The sequence below is a fragment of the Cygnus atratus genome, chromosome 4 (genome assembly GCF_013377495.2).
Source record: "Cygnus atratus isolate AKBS03 ecotype Queensland, Australia chromosome 4, CAtr_DNAZoo_HiC_assembly, whole genome shotgun sequence".
NCBI classification, from domain to species: domain Eukaryota; kingdom Metazoa; phylum Chordata; class Aves; order Anseriformes; family Anatidae; genus Cygnus; species Cygnus atratus.
This window is the reverse complement of record NC_066365.1, coordinates 53,886,618-53,901,301: the sequence shown is the minus strand read 5'-3', so window position 1 is coordinate 53,901,301 and position 14,684 is coordinate 53,886,618. Positions and strand designations below refer to the sequence as shown.

The following is a 14,684-nucleotide window of genomic DNA, read 5'->3' as shown; positions in this document are numbered from 1 at the left end:
TGGCGGATAATTAGTGTCTGCGCGAGGCCGGCTGCCCCCGGGAGGCAGGGCGGGCGGCGGGGAGTCACGGCGTGCCCGCTTGTTTGTGCGCCGCGACTCGCCCCGGCCCCTCGGCGGAGCCTCCACCCCGCGGGCGGGCGGGCGGGCGGGGAGCCGCCCTCCTGCCTGCCTCCCTCCCTCCCCGCCCGGCCGCGCTCCCCTCCGTGACCCTCCCGGGGAGCCGGGCAGGGCGAGAGAGGCGGCGGCGTCATGTGACAGCGCGGCCCGGTGCCAGCAGCCCGGGGGGAAGGCGGGAGGCAGGCAGGCAGGGAGGGAGGCAGGGCGGGAGGGAGCGAGGCCGGCCCCTCCTCACACACACACACACACACACACACACACACACAGAGCCGGAGCCACGGCGCCTCCAGCCTCTAGCCTCGCCGCCCAGCGCCCCCACGGCGCCCTCCGCACCTCCCGCCCAGCGTAAGTGTGTGTGAGTGTGTGTGTGCGCGGCAGCCCCCCCGGAAAGTTTCCCGGAGCTGCCGGAGGGACGGGGTCGTGGGGACGGGGGGGGCTCCGGGGGCTCCGCGCACCTGCCCGGCCTCCGGGGGGGGTCCCCGGCCTCCGCCCGCCCTCCCGCTGGGACGACCCCGGGGCCGCCCTCCCGGCTCCGGGGTGCGGGGGCTTTTTGGGGACGGGGGGACGTGGCAGCGGCCCGGGGAGATGTTCCCGGGGGGACTCGGGTTTTGGGAAGGGGCCGGCCGAGCTCCCAGTTACGCCAGGGGATGGTCGTGCCCCTCAAAACCATGTCACCCCCCCCCCCCCCCCCCCGAGCTGGCAGGGGTCGAGGTGAAGTTCAACCACGCCGCGCCGCAGTTGGGTACGGCGGTAGGAATAACGACCGCAATTTGCTTCCCTTTTTCTGGATGCCGTTCATTTATTATTATTATTATTATTATTATTTCTTTAAGCCTAAACGGGAACGGGAGCGTTTACTTTGGACTTTCGTCAGATGCGTGTCTCGCACGGCTCGGGGCAACCCTGGCACGGGACAGCCTGGTCCGGGGGGCGCAGGTGGAGAGAGGGGCTGGGAGCTGCTCAGGAGGGGCATGGAAGGGGGGAAAATAAGTAGGGACTTGCCTCGTGTCCTCCCCTGATAATTCACTTACTGTACCTGTATTGTCCGCTGCGTTTTATTTGCTTCCTAGCCTTTGAAAATGCAGGAAGTGCCACTGTTTGTAGAGCTGAACTCTGAAGGTTTTATTGTTATGAAAAGCTGAATTTGGGTGCCGGATACAAGAGCTTTGAAGGCTTGACTTTATTTAAACTAATATCCATAAATGCTCATTACCTGTATTGAAAACAAAGGCTTATGTGGCTGCTCAGTAATGATTTTTTCCCATAGAATACTTTCAAGATGCACACTTTTAGTAATTGCATGAGGAACTTCTTGTGTGAGAGGAACTACATCTGGATTTGATAATCCTGCCTGGCCCAGGAGAGATTTACTTCAAACTAACTTTCCTCTTGTATTTTTAAGAGCTTTTTGTCGAGTATAAATACAAAAACCTGAAGCTGGTGTGAGTGGCCTTTTTTTATTTCTGTCCAAGCAGGCAAAATACCTTTTTTCCCCTGCATGCAGTGTCGTGCAGACCACAAGGGGGACGGGGGCAAGGGCGGGGTGTGTGTGAGGAGGGAGAAGGTCTAAAGTGGTCTGTGCCTTCCATGAGAAACTGAACAAAATTTCCTCTCAGTAACAGAGCCGTGAGACAGCCCTGATGTGCTGTGAGTATTTGAGCCATGCAGTCGATACCTGGTCAGCCAAAAGCAAAAGCCTTCAGATAAAAAATGATGTGAACGTGAGTGAGATCAGTCAAAGGCTCTAAGGTACTAGAGACAGGAGTTGTACGGCCACCAAGTTGCTTAGTTCCAGATACTCAGTATGAGGAAAGTAAGGAGCTGATATCATCAGCATAAAGCCTGCACCCACACATCGCTGTGCAGATGCTCTGCTGGCCAGCGTGCTCTTAAACACCAGCCATGGAAAGCCTGCAGCAGTTGTTAGTGCTGCTGTAGTGCCAGTCCACATAATTTGCTGTAACACGTTCTCACATTGGATAGCATTAGATGTCCCACCCCTGGTGTATAAATAACCAATGCAAAGCACGTAAGGGAAGAGAGTGCAATGAAACCACAGCTTTGAAGGAAAGCAAGTGTTGAAATTACTCTAGTATATGACATCTTGACAAAGTGCACCTTTCCTCTGCCTCCACCTTGAGGAAGGAGTTCATTTATCTGGCTGGGTATTTGGGTGTTTCGAAAATAAAAGCGTTTTATACACAGAAAGTCAGGTCCTGAGGCAAAGTCTCTGCATATGGCAGAGGGATGCCGAAAGCCAAGCGTGCAGTGCTTTGGACAGATGTGCTAGGTGCGCTGAACTGTGCAGGTCTTCGACCATCGAGCAGTGCTGGCCCAAAGAAGCGAGATGATGCCTGCAGCAGCCCCTTCCTCTACAGCTGCTCCTGTGGCGGGCTGATTCCCTTGGCCCTGCTCGTGTAGGTCCTCGCTTCTGGGCTAGGAGCTGACTGCTTGGAGAAACGAAGCTCTGCTTCTGTTTAGCTACTGGCGTTCTGTCAGTCCTGTAATAAATCAATCAATCCCAGGGAAAGGCTTCGGTTAATCATCATGACCCGTGGTGTCTAAAAAATCTCGTGCTCCCTCGTGTTGTTAAGGGTGCCTGTTTGTAAATAGGGCAGGTCCCCAGCATAAAGACAGTGTTTTTCTTCACACCCAATGAACAAACACCTCCACCCACTGTTGTTGTTTTAAAAGACTCCAGCTGCTCATGAATATAGGGTCAGGGAGGGCCGCCTAAATGTTTCTCTGTGCTTTCTCCCCAGCGCAGCCAGCAGAGCTGTTTCCTGTTCTTTGTTTCAAGGCTGGGGTTTGCGTCACACATTCCAAGTGGCATATGTGGTGCTCTTTCCTGTTTCAGGCTGTTTTCTGGTAGATTGGTAGCCTCGTCCAGGCCCCTTGTCACTGCCCCTCGACTCCCAATCCCCACCCAGTGAGTTATCATGTCTCTACACACTCACGATTGCTTAAGATGCCTGTGTTATGTCATCATGAGATTTCCGAGTTAACCTTTAACGCGCACCCGCGACTCCCGATGTGCTTATGGGGGTGACCTGAAGAGCTTTGCTCCCTTTGCCGAGAACGGGTACTCAAGTCTCCAGAGAACTGGGATCCAGTTTTCTCCTCTGGCTTGCAACACCAGCCAGGCTGGAATAGCTCCATTAAAGCTGCGGAGTTACGCTGGTGTAAAAAGAGTGCGAGAAGAGAGCCCACATCTTGCAGATGCACCTTTCTAAGGGAGCTTTGGCTTCTGCCCGTACCCAACCTGGATGGCCCAACGCAAGCACTTCGTAGTTCCAGTTCATGAAAGGAATAAACATTTTCTCGTCATCCAAACTAGAAGATTCTCTGTCTCATGGATGTTATACAGAAAGTGAGACTGCTGGCTAATTTTTCTTTGGAATCAATAGGCATAGCTGTCCTACGTTTTGTGTTTCTGAAGGTGCAAAAGTAATCTTTATAGTCCTGTTCTTAGATTTGTCTTCTCCCCACAGCCTGTTACAGGCAAACATGGAGAAACATCAAGAGGAAATCCAAAAAGAGACATAAATCTTGCTGTTGCTTTGGGTCTGACTGATGAAGAGCTAAAGGACCCAAGCCAAAGCTCATTGAAATCAAGAGAAAGACTTGCATTAACTTCACTGGGCTTTAGAATCAGGCCCCTGGATGAAAATGCAAGATGGATTGTTTATTCCTCTCTGTCATTTCTGTGCTGGAACATGCATGTTTCCTGTACACACTGAAATACTTCAACTCTTCCATTTTGCTACTTTTTTTATTATTTTTTTTAAGTAGCCTTTTAATCTCTGCAGTTGCTCTTTAGGATGCTAAGGATCACTTGTTTGTGATCATCGCAGACATTTTAAATGCTATTGTGTCTTTTAAGAAGTATCTGAAATACATGCTATGAACTTCCTCTTTCAGGGCTTAATTGTATGTGAAAAAAGTACTTACTAAATAACATGCACATCCTTACGTGAACTTGTTTCTTGTCTATTCAGAAATCCAGATAACAAGAAGTGTTTGGCCGCACAGTCTTGGTAAGTCGTTTACTGATTATTTTCACATTGGTCACTGCCACTTATTTCTACATAACTATTTTTACTTAATTTACTCAATTTGCACAGGATTACAAACATTTCATCTTTTTTTTTTCCCTGTGACAAAGGAAAACTGTTGCATTTAACTGCAGTTTGATATTGGAAACTAGTGTATAATAAATGCAGTACATTTTGTGGTTCACACCTTTTTGTATTCAGAAGTCTTACAAAATCCAAGACTGAGATTAAAATTATAATAGTTTTGTAAACCAACTTTTTAATATTAATTAGCACGGCTAACAGGAGGTCTTTTAAAGTTCCTTTATGCTGTCAGCATTGAAGCTTTGTGTTTTCATTCCAAGACTAGTTGCTTCCAATCCAGAATATGAAGTTTGGCAGAGCAGGTTTTAGGAGAGATTTAACCCTTCCCTATTAAGTGTTGACTTGATGCCGAGCTTTCCTTTGAGGGCTTTGTAGCCACAATAGATACCTCCCAGGGGAAAGAAGTGCAAGTGTACATCAGCCAAACTGAACGATAAAGCTCTAGTAGGTTTTTAGTAGTAAACTAAGTCAGAATGGAAAAAAACAAAAAGAAGTGTGTTGTCAAGTCTGCCTATCATGCAGTCAGTACGTTACCAGCAAACTTGATCCATGAAGGCACGACAGAATTTCCGCTTTTAAAGAGTCTGAACTTCTTTGAGCACTGTCTCACTTGTACACCCTACGCTATCCAGCTCTTCTCCCTCTTGTTTTTTTCACTCCTGTAGATACACAGAAGTTCATCAACATTTGCCCTGTATTCAAATCCTCACTCAAATTAGTCATTTAAGCTATTATTCATAAATGTATACTTTCTTTCGTTAGGATTAGAATTCCTTTCTTCTCTCCCGTACTATCAAGAATTTTTAATCTCTCTCAAGGTTCATGAAATAATAGAATCCTTTATGTTAGAAAGCAGTATCTTCTGTCATTCTTCCGTAGTAATATAAAAAGATAGGATTAATATTTGTCCTTTAAAATTATCTTCAAAATTAAGAAAAACACGACAAAAAAAGTTCAGCATGGAATGGAAAGATTATCATACCATTCCACATACTTCACTTGTTTTCAAAAGTCTGGTCTTTTATCCTTACTAGACTGTTTCTTCTTGTAAGCAGTAGCTTGAGACAGGAAACCAGACAGTAGTCTGCCCTGATAAGGGAGAATATTGTCTAATGGAGGTGCCTCAAGAGCTTTTCTTTCTCTTTCCCTTGGGTTCAGTAGATGTAGAACCGAAGGTTGAACTGGACTCCATTTTTCTTTGGCAGAAAAGACACTTTTTAGTGAGCACTGCAAAAACTTTTTTTGCCCGAAATTTTTACGTTCAAGAAATCCATTTCCTGACATGTGGCTTCAAACAGCCTGCAACAGTAATTATCAAATCTAATTGAAATACTGATTAGTCTGCTACACAGCTGATAAATGATCATGACAAAACAGTTCTAGGTCAAAGTTAGGATGTACAAGCTGCACAAAATACCAGATTTTTCAGCCTGCTTGCACTTCCGAATGAACGTAAGAGATATTCATGTCAATAAAAAGTCAAAATAGTTTGAAATTCTTTGCTATGCGAAAGGAAAGAATAAAATGTGCTGTTACATAAAAATTAGAATATTTGATTGTAGTGGATTTTAAAAAACTAGTTATTTTGATTGAAATCATTCAAGCATCTAGTTGAAGAGGCATATTAATCTTAGAATAATGAAGGCTGGAGGAGAGCTCTTGAGGCCATTTGGTCCAGCCCCTGCACTAGGGTGCATGGCATTTTTGGAGAGCTTTTTATTGTTAAGTGACACAACTTAATGAAATCTAAACAAAATATTGCCATTTATCTTAATATTCTTTTTATGACTAACAAGTAAAACATTCAGCTAAAAATTTTTGTCCAGGTACCGCCTTCTTTTTACACAGTATCCTAAATTTTTGAACACTTTCTGCCATTTCCCAGAGGAAATCCAGTGAATAAGCAAATGCAGGGGGCTGCTGACCAACAACATGTTCTCTTGGTGTACTGCTTCTTCATGATTTTCCCCGTGCTGTCCTTCGTGGGGTAGCTGCTCTGTTCCCTTCCCCCAGCTCCATCTCGAGGCCTTTGCTCCTTCCCCTGCTCATGCTGTCTGGGGCTGAATCTGAGTGCTGTGCTCTGCTGAGCTGGGGAGTTTCTTTGCCTGCTGCTATTTTGGGGCCCGGCGCAGTTCAGCGCTCGCTTACTTCCCATTAAAGTTAATGAAACTTCAGAAATACTTTTTTTTTTTTTTGCTGACACAGGTCTTGATGAGCAGCCGGTACTGTCAGCGCAAACACATCTTGCTAGGAGCTCTGGAAAACCCGTTTTCAACCCTTTCCAGGGACTCCTGCTGTCAGATGCTGTTTTTTTCTCTGTCAGACTATCTTCCAAGGTTCCACTGAAGGAGGCTTCTCAGCCCAGCCCAGGAAGCCTCCCCTCCCTTTGGATTTCATCAGTGGAGAGTCTTCTGATATTATCACTTCTCCTTAATAACAGGGGAAGTCTGACTTGAGGCTCACAGAAGAAGTACCACTTTCGGGGCAACACTGTAAGTCCCAAAGGGCTTGGGCCGAAGAGCTGCGGCCACAAGACGTACGGTGGCTGCCAGATACCAGCAGTGCTGCAAAAGCTGCCCTGTCTTTGGGGAGGCCGCTCAGGCAGTGCTAATTTAGCAGATACCATTACATTATTCTGTAATTATACCAACAGTAACAATAATACCTTGATGCTTCTAGACAAAGCCTCACTGTACCACAGGGCAGCATTCCTTGCTTCCCCAGGCAGAAAGATTGAGAAAGCAAACACTCGCGCATAGTTTTATGCAGAGTGAAGAGAGGCAGGATTTATGGCCCCCTCCCTGCTATCCGCAGCTGTGCTATCTTTCAGGTCACTGCCTGTGCTCCCGGGTCTGGAGCAAAGGCTCTGTGCTGCAGAGAGGATCTGTAGTTGCTGGATGTGCAGTCGGAACTGGACATCCACCCCACCCTTTCCTAGCAGGTCTGTGGGGTTGGTGGACCTTGAAGGTGAGGTACAGAGCTGTGGCAGGAGCACGATTGCTCTTCAGCAGCTGTTGTGTGGTGCAGATGTGCAGGCTGGGTGTGTTCTTCAACTGCTTTGCTCCTTTCGGCCACTGCAAATAATCTATACAAATCCTTACTGCCAGAATACAGGCTAAGTAACTTTAAGCTCTCATTTACTAATTATGTCTCTGAAACAGCAGACCATACTTTCTTATTCACAAGTTAATCGCAAGAAGTACCCAGGCCTGACAGGGACATGAACCCTCCTTCTGGAGGGGATACTTCTGTTCTTATTGGATCGTAAGTGCAGATTTTGTGATTTTTCTCATTTGCTCATTTCACTGGACTTCACACGTGAAAATACTGAGGAACTTTGCCTGGACTTTACCTTGCACCTGTCCTTATTTGCATACAAAACCCAATTGCTTCATTTGTCTTTCTGAAGTACAGGGTGTGAGCAAAATCTTATCAAAAGCCATGTCCTGTTTGGACAAGTTGGACTGACTTGGCAGAGATCAGCAGGGTGGAGTGAATGGGAGGAGGCAAGAAAGTAAAACTGGGTGGCTTGTTAGCAAAAAAAGAGAAGGAGAGAAAAAAAAAAAAAGAAGGTGGAACGTTTGCCTACCGGATTGCAGTTAATTATTTAGTTTCAGATTACATGCATTTTAAATTCTTTTAGCCCACGTGAAAAAAAAAAACAACTTCTAATGTAAAATAATTTATATAATAGGTGAACACTAAAAGCCCTTATTTTTTAATACGTTTAATGTAAATATATTGTTGTTTCTTCACTGTTATTTTAAGGGTACCTCAGAAAAGAGGAACAGTATTTTGATTTTCCAGAAATTAGTTTTATTTACTAAACAGTTTGTGGGCTTTCAAACAAGCATATTATGAAATCAGTGTGTAAAGTAGAACCCAACTGTTTTTTTCATTCCTCTGTAATAGAAACAAGTAAGATTGTTTACTTTCCCTGTTGGCCCCTTCTCACATGTTTCGGGGAAAGACATAGTAAGGTTTTGACTTGGTAGGCATAATTTTACAAATAACCTAAGAAAAACTACTGTTACTTCTTACTTGAAGTAGCATGATGTATTTGTGTGTTTATTAGCGTGTCTGTAGCCATATTTCCTTGTGAATGTGGGCCAAGCAATCTCTTTGGAGCACTGTTTCTAAACACAAAGAGCATGGTTTTATGAGTTTGTTTGCAGTCTTAGGAAAGTGTCACTCTGAGCTGAATTTTAAATGACAGACCCAAAGCTGGTTTATATTGACTCTCTAGCAGCTCTATCAATTTCCACAAAGTAAGCATCAAGCTTTCTAATCTGGACCAACAAGACCAAGTGTTATACATTCATTGATTTTCCTTTCTTGAAAATTTTTCTACTTGCTATCAAATTGGGAAAGAAAAGCTCTCTCTTAAGAGTAACACATGATGAAGGAGTACTCAATTTCTGCACTATGATGCAGCAATAAAAGTAATGTTTTCTGCTACTGTTCTTAAATGACTGCATCTGAGAAAGATTGAGAATTACTTTTCACTTTTACTTGGTGCAGTACGCTTTCTGTTGTCAATGGCACTCTAATTCCTGCACAGTAATTTCGAGTCCTCTCAAGAAACACTCTGATGTGTAGTGTGAAGTGAAATGTGAAACAGAGGTCTTTCATGCACTTTCTTGGAGCAAAAGGAGAAAAGGACTAATTCTTAAATTGAAGAAAATCCAGTTTTAAAACTGCAAAATGACAAAATGAATAGCCCGGGAGCATGACTGGTTTCTTAGAACAAACCTCTTCTCTTCTCTTCTCTTCTCTTCTCTTCTCTTCTCTTCTCTTCTCTTCTCTTCTCTTCTCTTCTCTTCTCTTCTCTTCTCTTCTCTTCATTCTTCCTTTCCTTCCTTCCTCTCTTCACTAAAGTACAACTTGGTGTGTCACTATCAATGCCCATTCAAACTAAAAACTGAAAGTTTCTGGAAACTTGAAAGCGAGTTTTTCCAAATTCTTCTGTATGAAGTCTGAAGTGGTGCATTTTTCTGTAAATACTCTTTATGTCTAAAAGTACCTCTTTTTTCTGTTTTCACAATGCATATATATGTCAGTGGATATGCGTAAGTGATGCATAGATACATGTGTGTACTCAGTGCGTAGATATGTGGATATATTTCTGGGGAAACAGTCTTCTGAAATGTTAGTTCTGTCCGGGAAATATTAAAAACCTGAAAAAAATAACGATTCAAAGAAAAGAAGTATGGTTGATAACCTTCTTGCAAGCATGATTAAGGTGTTAACAAAATTATCACAACTTTTAGTAAGTTGAGTCATCTTAACAGAACTGCTTCTAAACTAAAAGTACATTTTAAGTTTAAACTTGAAATTGCATTGGGCTGTTCTGTTTAACTTTCTCCTTTTTTTCTTCAGTTTGCTTTTATCAGGCCTATGATTTTTCTAAGAAAAGTTATGAAGATACATTAATTCATTTTTGATCCTAATTTGTTTCTGTTATTCGGCAGATATAATTTATATAATAGAAATATACACATTTTATATTTATATTTTATTACAAATATATTGTAATATTTTTCCATAACTCTTAAAACTTTATTCATATACCTGAATAATTAATGATAGACTTGTAACAGCTCATGCCATCTTTCTCTGGAAGCATTTACCAATTTCTTGTTTACAAACACATGTGGCGGTCAATTGCAAGATTGTTCATTAGCGTAGGCTCGTTAGCTTTAACTTGAAGCAGGTATATCTTAACATTTACATTTCTGGGGAAATTTTCCAGCAACAACTACAAATCTGTTGTTGAGCCTGTAGCCTACTTCCTTGAGGTGAAAGTGTCTAGATGGTGTCATCTGGCTGTATTCGTTTATTTCCAGTGCCATCTACTGGTCAAAAGTAAATGCAAGTTTTTTGTCAACATCTTAGAGACGTCAGACCACTTCCCTGCAGGGCTGTGCAGTGTACTTGTATGTGATCAGAACATCCTCACTGAACATCAGTCATATATATCATCTCAACTGGTATATAAATGCTTACCAACATCTAAGTGTCACTGAGAACAACATTACTTTGCTTCTCTTAGTTTTACTTTTTTGCTTTACTTTATGGCCCACTCCAGCAGAGATATCTATTCTCTTCCTGCACAGTATCTTTCCAAACTGACCAAAGATATGTAATACAATAGTTAAGTGATGACGTGCTTTGTGCTAAATACTTTTTTTTCAGGCAGTTCACGATAAGCTAGAATTGGAAAAGTAAGGTTGAACATTGTAGAAAAAACAACTGAAGCTGCACAGAATACAGCCAGATTTTTTGGAGTGTTTTTCCTTTGCATAGTTAGCAGAAATTATTGTTGAATTGTCAGCAAATCTATTCTCTTGGGAAAATAACTTAAGTTTTTTTTAATGTTAAGTTATTGTAGCACGTTGAATGTACCTCTCCAAATTAGTCCTGATTTTTAATCATCTTTCTTTTGTGTTGATTTCTGTGTCATTGCATATGAAGGTTTTGGCTTTTCTGTGAGGACTTTTAGGAAAGAGATTCTTTCCAGACTCAGTTCACTATATTGTCAGCTATACAAGATTATTCTGAAGTTAAAATCATGATGAGAAATGTATGGTCTAAACAGTGATGTGTTTACGCACTGACAGCTAATGAAAGTTGATATACAGAAATGAACAATAAAAATTCACATCAACTTTCATTAAAGTGAGCAGATGTCCCTTTATTTCAGTGGTGAGTGGGGAAGAATAAGCTTAAGATAAATTATTTTTTTTAATGAAGCTCTGTCAAATATTTAAGAAACTGTGTTAGAGATGGATAAATACAGACATTTACCTGGCGAATAGTAAGTTCTCTACAATTCAGAAAGTTGAATTGGGGCTTTCCTGCAGCTTTCTAACACATTGTCTTTCTTGTGTAGGCCGGGACATCGCAGGCATCAGAACAGGTGAATAAAAAAGATGCTAATGTTTGACCCAGTCCCTATCAAGCAAGAAGCCATGGACCCTATTTCAGTGGTAAGACTTCTAAAAATATTTTAGCCATTGTAATGACTCTGTAGTTTTTCCATCTATAAATTTATACCAAGAGATCTCCAAGCTTTGGGCTAGTCTAGGAAAGGCTGTGAATCTGTATTTTGATATTAGGGCAATAAGACTCGTAGTGTAGGAAGACTTTTTCTGTACTTCATGAATTTGTTGTCCATAAATGACCTGCAGCTTTACTTCTGCTGGTGTTCCCATCCACAGAGCAGAGGAGAGAACATCCAAGAACTCCTCACCCACACACTGCAAATACAATCTCTTTAGGTCATGCTGCTGATGGAAGTAGGTTGAAATGAAGCTGCCAGACTTCACAGTGAATTGGCAAGAGCCTGTGGTTTCAGTGTTACACCTTTGAACTAAATGAACAGCTTCTCCCCATCCCATTTCTCTTTCTCTCCTGGTCTTGACCACATGTGCCTAGGGCTAACTCAGTGCTCTAACCAGCAGAAAATTAATCCTGACAAAAAAAGTAATGCCTTTTTTCCTGGGTATGCTGGATTAATTATCTTATGTGTAATCAGATGAGAAACAGTGTAGGAGGACTGGAGAAAAAGAAATGGAGATGTGGCTTTTTGATGGGGTTAATTTTCTGTCAACTTGGTATATAGGGTCAGCTCTGCAAAATGTTTGGTAAGCAAGAGCAACAGTAACGTGTAGCTGGGAAGGGGACACTGATCTATGATGATTTAGGGTGCCAGGGAACTACAACCTTAGGAAGCAGTTTCATCTATACTTCACATATTCAACTTCAGGCTGCTGCTGCTGAAAGATTGTTTTTTTTTATCCCTCTTTTTCAGCATTTTGCTCCCACTGTCTTCTTTGTATGACATGAGGCTATTGTGTGGACACAGAATAACTTGGATTCTTTGGATCAGCCCCTTGAATGGTCAGAATTGCTAACCCACCAAAAATACCCCCTTTTTTTTTTTTTTTTTGTCAGATCAGGAAACTAATCTGATTCACTCTGCAGCTGCTCAATGCTAGAGCAAGGGGAGGGGGAAGGAGGAGGGAACCGGACCTCCTCTTTCAGCAGTAGCCTGCAATAAGATCAGATTAAGTGTGACATGAAACCACACCCTTAGAAAGGCTGATCAATTAAAAGTGTGAAGTCAGTGTGCATAAATTAGGGTGCATTAAACTCATGCTCTGACTGGTATCTCTCAGTGAAAAGTTTGTTTCCTGTTTTATTTAAAATGTAGAATAATCGCCGTTAAATTAAATACATCTGTGAGCACTCTGATTTCTTTGGTGCTACTAATGACAGTTCTTGAGAGTTAAGTTTTACATTCATTTTAAAATTAAAATTTGACTTCCATGGGGTTTATTTACTTCTGAGCAATGATAGAAAAATAATTGGCCTATTACTGAGGGTGTAAGCATATTGACAAATTCCAATATTTGGGTCAAGAAAGAACCTTAGTATTGATCAGTCTGTCTGTGACTTCAATCACAGTTATTGCATGTCCTTAGTAAGATTAGTGGTGATTATCTATGATTATCTAAGGATGTTTTATGGTATCTATCAAAGGCAGAAAGTGGGCCACCTGTACAATAAAAATGTTAATACATGAGTAACAGAAAATCACTATAGAGACACCATGAGCTGTCTTTTGTACACATCTGCCTTCGTCTCCCAAAAAAGGTTCTGTAGTGGCTTGGGATGATGCACGTGAGAGGCAGGAGATCCTGCCCCAGCATCCTGGGCAGGGTCAGTCCCTCAGAAGGCTGACCGGGAGAGGAGTGAGCCTTCTCTCCCCCACAACAGCGGGTGAGGGAGAACCTGCAATGGGAAGAATAAGGGCACGTTCCCAACCATGATGCACTTCAGGACTGTAGTTCCAGATGTTGTGTATTCTATGCCGCGTGCTGCTTACACCTCAAAGGTGTGGTTGGACCTCTGGTGTCATCTTGGGCGTCCTCTTAACTCAGTGCTGTCACTCTCAGCAGCTCCTAGAGGCTATTTGGAGCATTTTACCAAATGCGTATATTTTCAGTTACTGCATAATACAAAATAAAAGCAGGAAAGGAAGATTTGGGGGAATGGGAGCCTTTCCTGAGAAAGTTCAGATGAAAGGACATTATTTGGGTTTCCCTCATGGAGATCACTCAGGTTTGCCTCGAGCTGAGGAGTGAGTTTGTTCCAGGTTCTGTACAGACACAGGCTGTTGAGCCCAAGCCCTTGAGGTCCTGCTGGCTTCCCCAGCACTTCTTGGTCATGTAGCTTCCCTGGTGCCCTCCTGCCAAGGCTGCCCAGCAGGAACAGCCTTTAAAGGCATGGCACGGAGAGAACATAGGAAAGGCTAGCAGCCATAGCCAAGTACGTTAGTGTTGTTGACCTTCTTTTGAGGAGGTAGAAGGAAAGACAAACTATTAGTGTCGTTTTTTGGAGGTGTTGAGCATAGGATTCAGTTTAACATGGGCCGACATAACTCAGTTTCAAAATCAGGATTTGGATTGTACCTGTCATTCCAATAGTATCATTAGAGGTCAGACTAAATGAAGCCCTTTCGGAATGATTGGTTATTCTACCCGAGCATACACTGTCTGTAGGTATAAAGTCTGTCTTTAAAAAAATCCCATTAGTTGGGGTGGGAGAGGGAAACAAATTATAGTCTTGACTCCACTGTATTTCAGGGCGTGTGGCTGAAAGGATTAACTATACTTCTCAGATGACTGCAGCTCGCACCCACGGCATTTCATCACTCTACCAACAACTCATGCTATTTATTGAATTGAATTATTGAATTATTAAACGCATTTTACGATAATTCTGAGTGAACTAGTGTCAGAGTCATCTGAATCCTACCTAAATGTTTTCTGTGAGGACTTTTTAAACATTTGGACAAGCACCAGTGACCATTTAGTGAAAGAAGTTCCTTTTCTATGTGTAACCATCTTTCTTTGAATTGAAATAAACGGTTTTCTCTGCCCCTCCATCAGTAAAAAAGAAAAACAAAAAACTTGTTTCACCCCTTTTTAAGGCAAAGTGCAATGTGTTACATGAGGGATGGTGGTCTTAACTTGCCTACTAGCATGCTTTTTCATTTATTAGCTACTCTGGACTAAATCCTGTTCATTCTCTTGCGTGATACTGATTTGACAGCTTCTGTAAGTATGTAAGCAGGTTCTTCATCTGTTCCTAGTTTTGTAAAAGTCTGGCTAGACTACGGTTAAATTCATGGGGTCGTGTAGTTTGAAAAAGACTTGATGACTTTCTTCGAAATCTGTTATCCTGTACAACAAACAATATGTTTTACTGTGGCAGTTTGAGTTTAGCAACTTCTATCAGAGTAGTGCTTCGTAATGTCCCCTTGTGAAAGCAGCAGTCTTCTAGGGGCTGATAGGTGCTTTTGACATTCTTGGCTGGTCTTTTTTGATAGCTTGTCAAGAAGAAAGCATGGTGATTCTTCCT

At 42.6% G+C, this 14,684-nt stretch overlaps 1 protein-coding gene across 4 annotated transcripts in view; it reads left to right on the top strand.

The window, feature by feature from the left end:
- The first annotated feature begins 330 nt into the window (after nucleotides 1-330).
- The window catches only part of KLF3 (KLF transcription factor 3), a 28,338-nt gene continuing 13,984 nt past the window's right edge, over nucleotides 331-14,684 (top strand). The window contains exons 1-4 of one of the 4 annotated variants that reach the window (XM_050710442.1): nucleotides 331-462; nucleotides 2,975-3,046; nucleotides 4,116-4,154; nucleotides 11,149-11,245. In XM_050710442.1, coding sequence (XP_050566399.1) covers nucleotides 11,189-11,245 — 57 coding nt within the window. In that variant the 5' untranslated portion in view covers nucleotides 331-462; nucleotides 2,975-3,046; nucleotides 4,116-4,154; nucleotides 11,149-11,188. Of the gene's footprint in view, nucleotides 463-2,974; nucleotides 3,047-4,115; nucleotides 4,155-11,148; nucleotides 11,246-12,069; nucleotides 12,159-14,684 lie in introns of all 4 variants that reach the window. The other 3 variants (XM_035550769.2, XM_035550751.2, XM_050710443.1) reach the window with 3 other exon arrangements.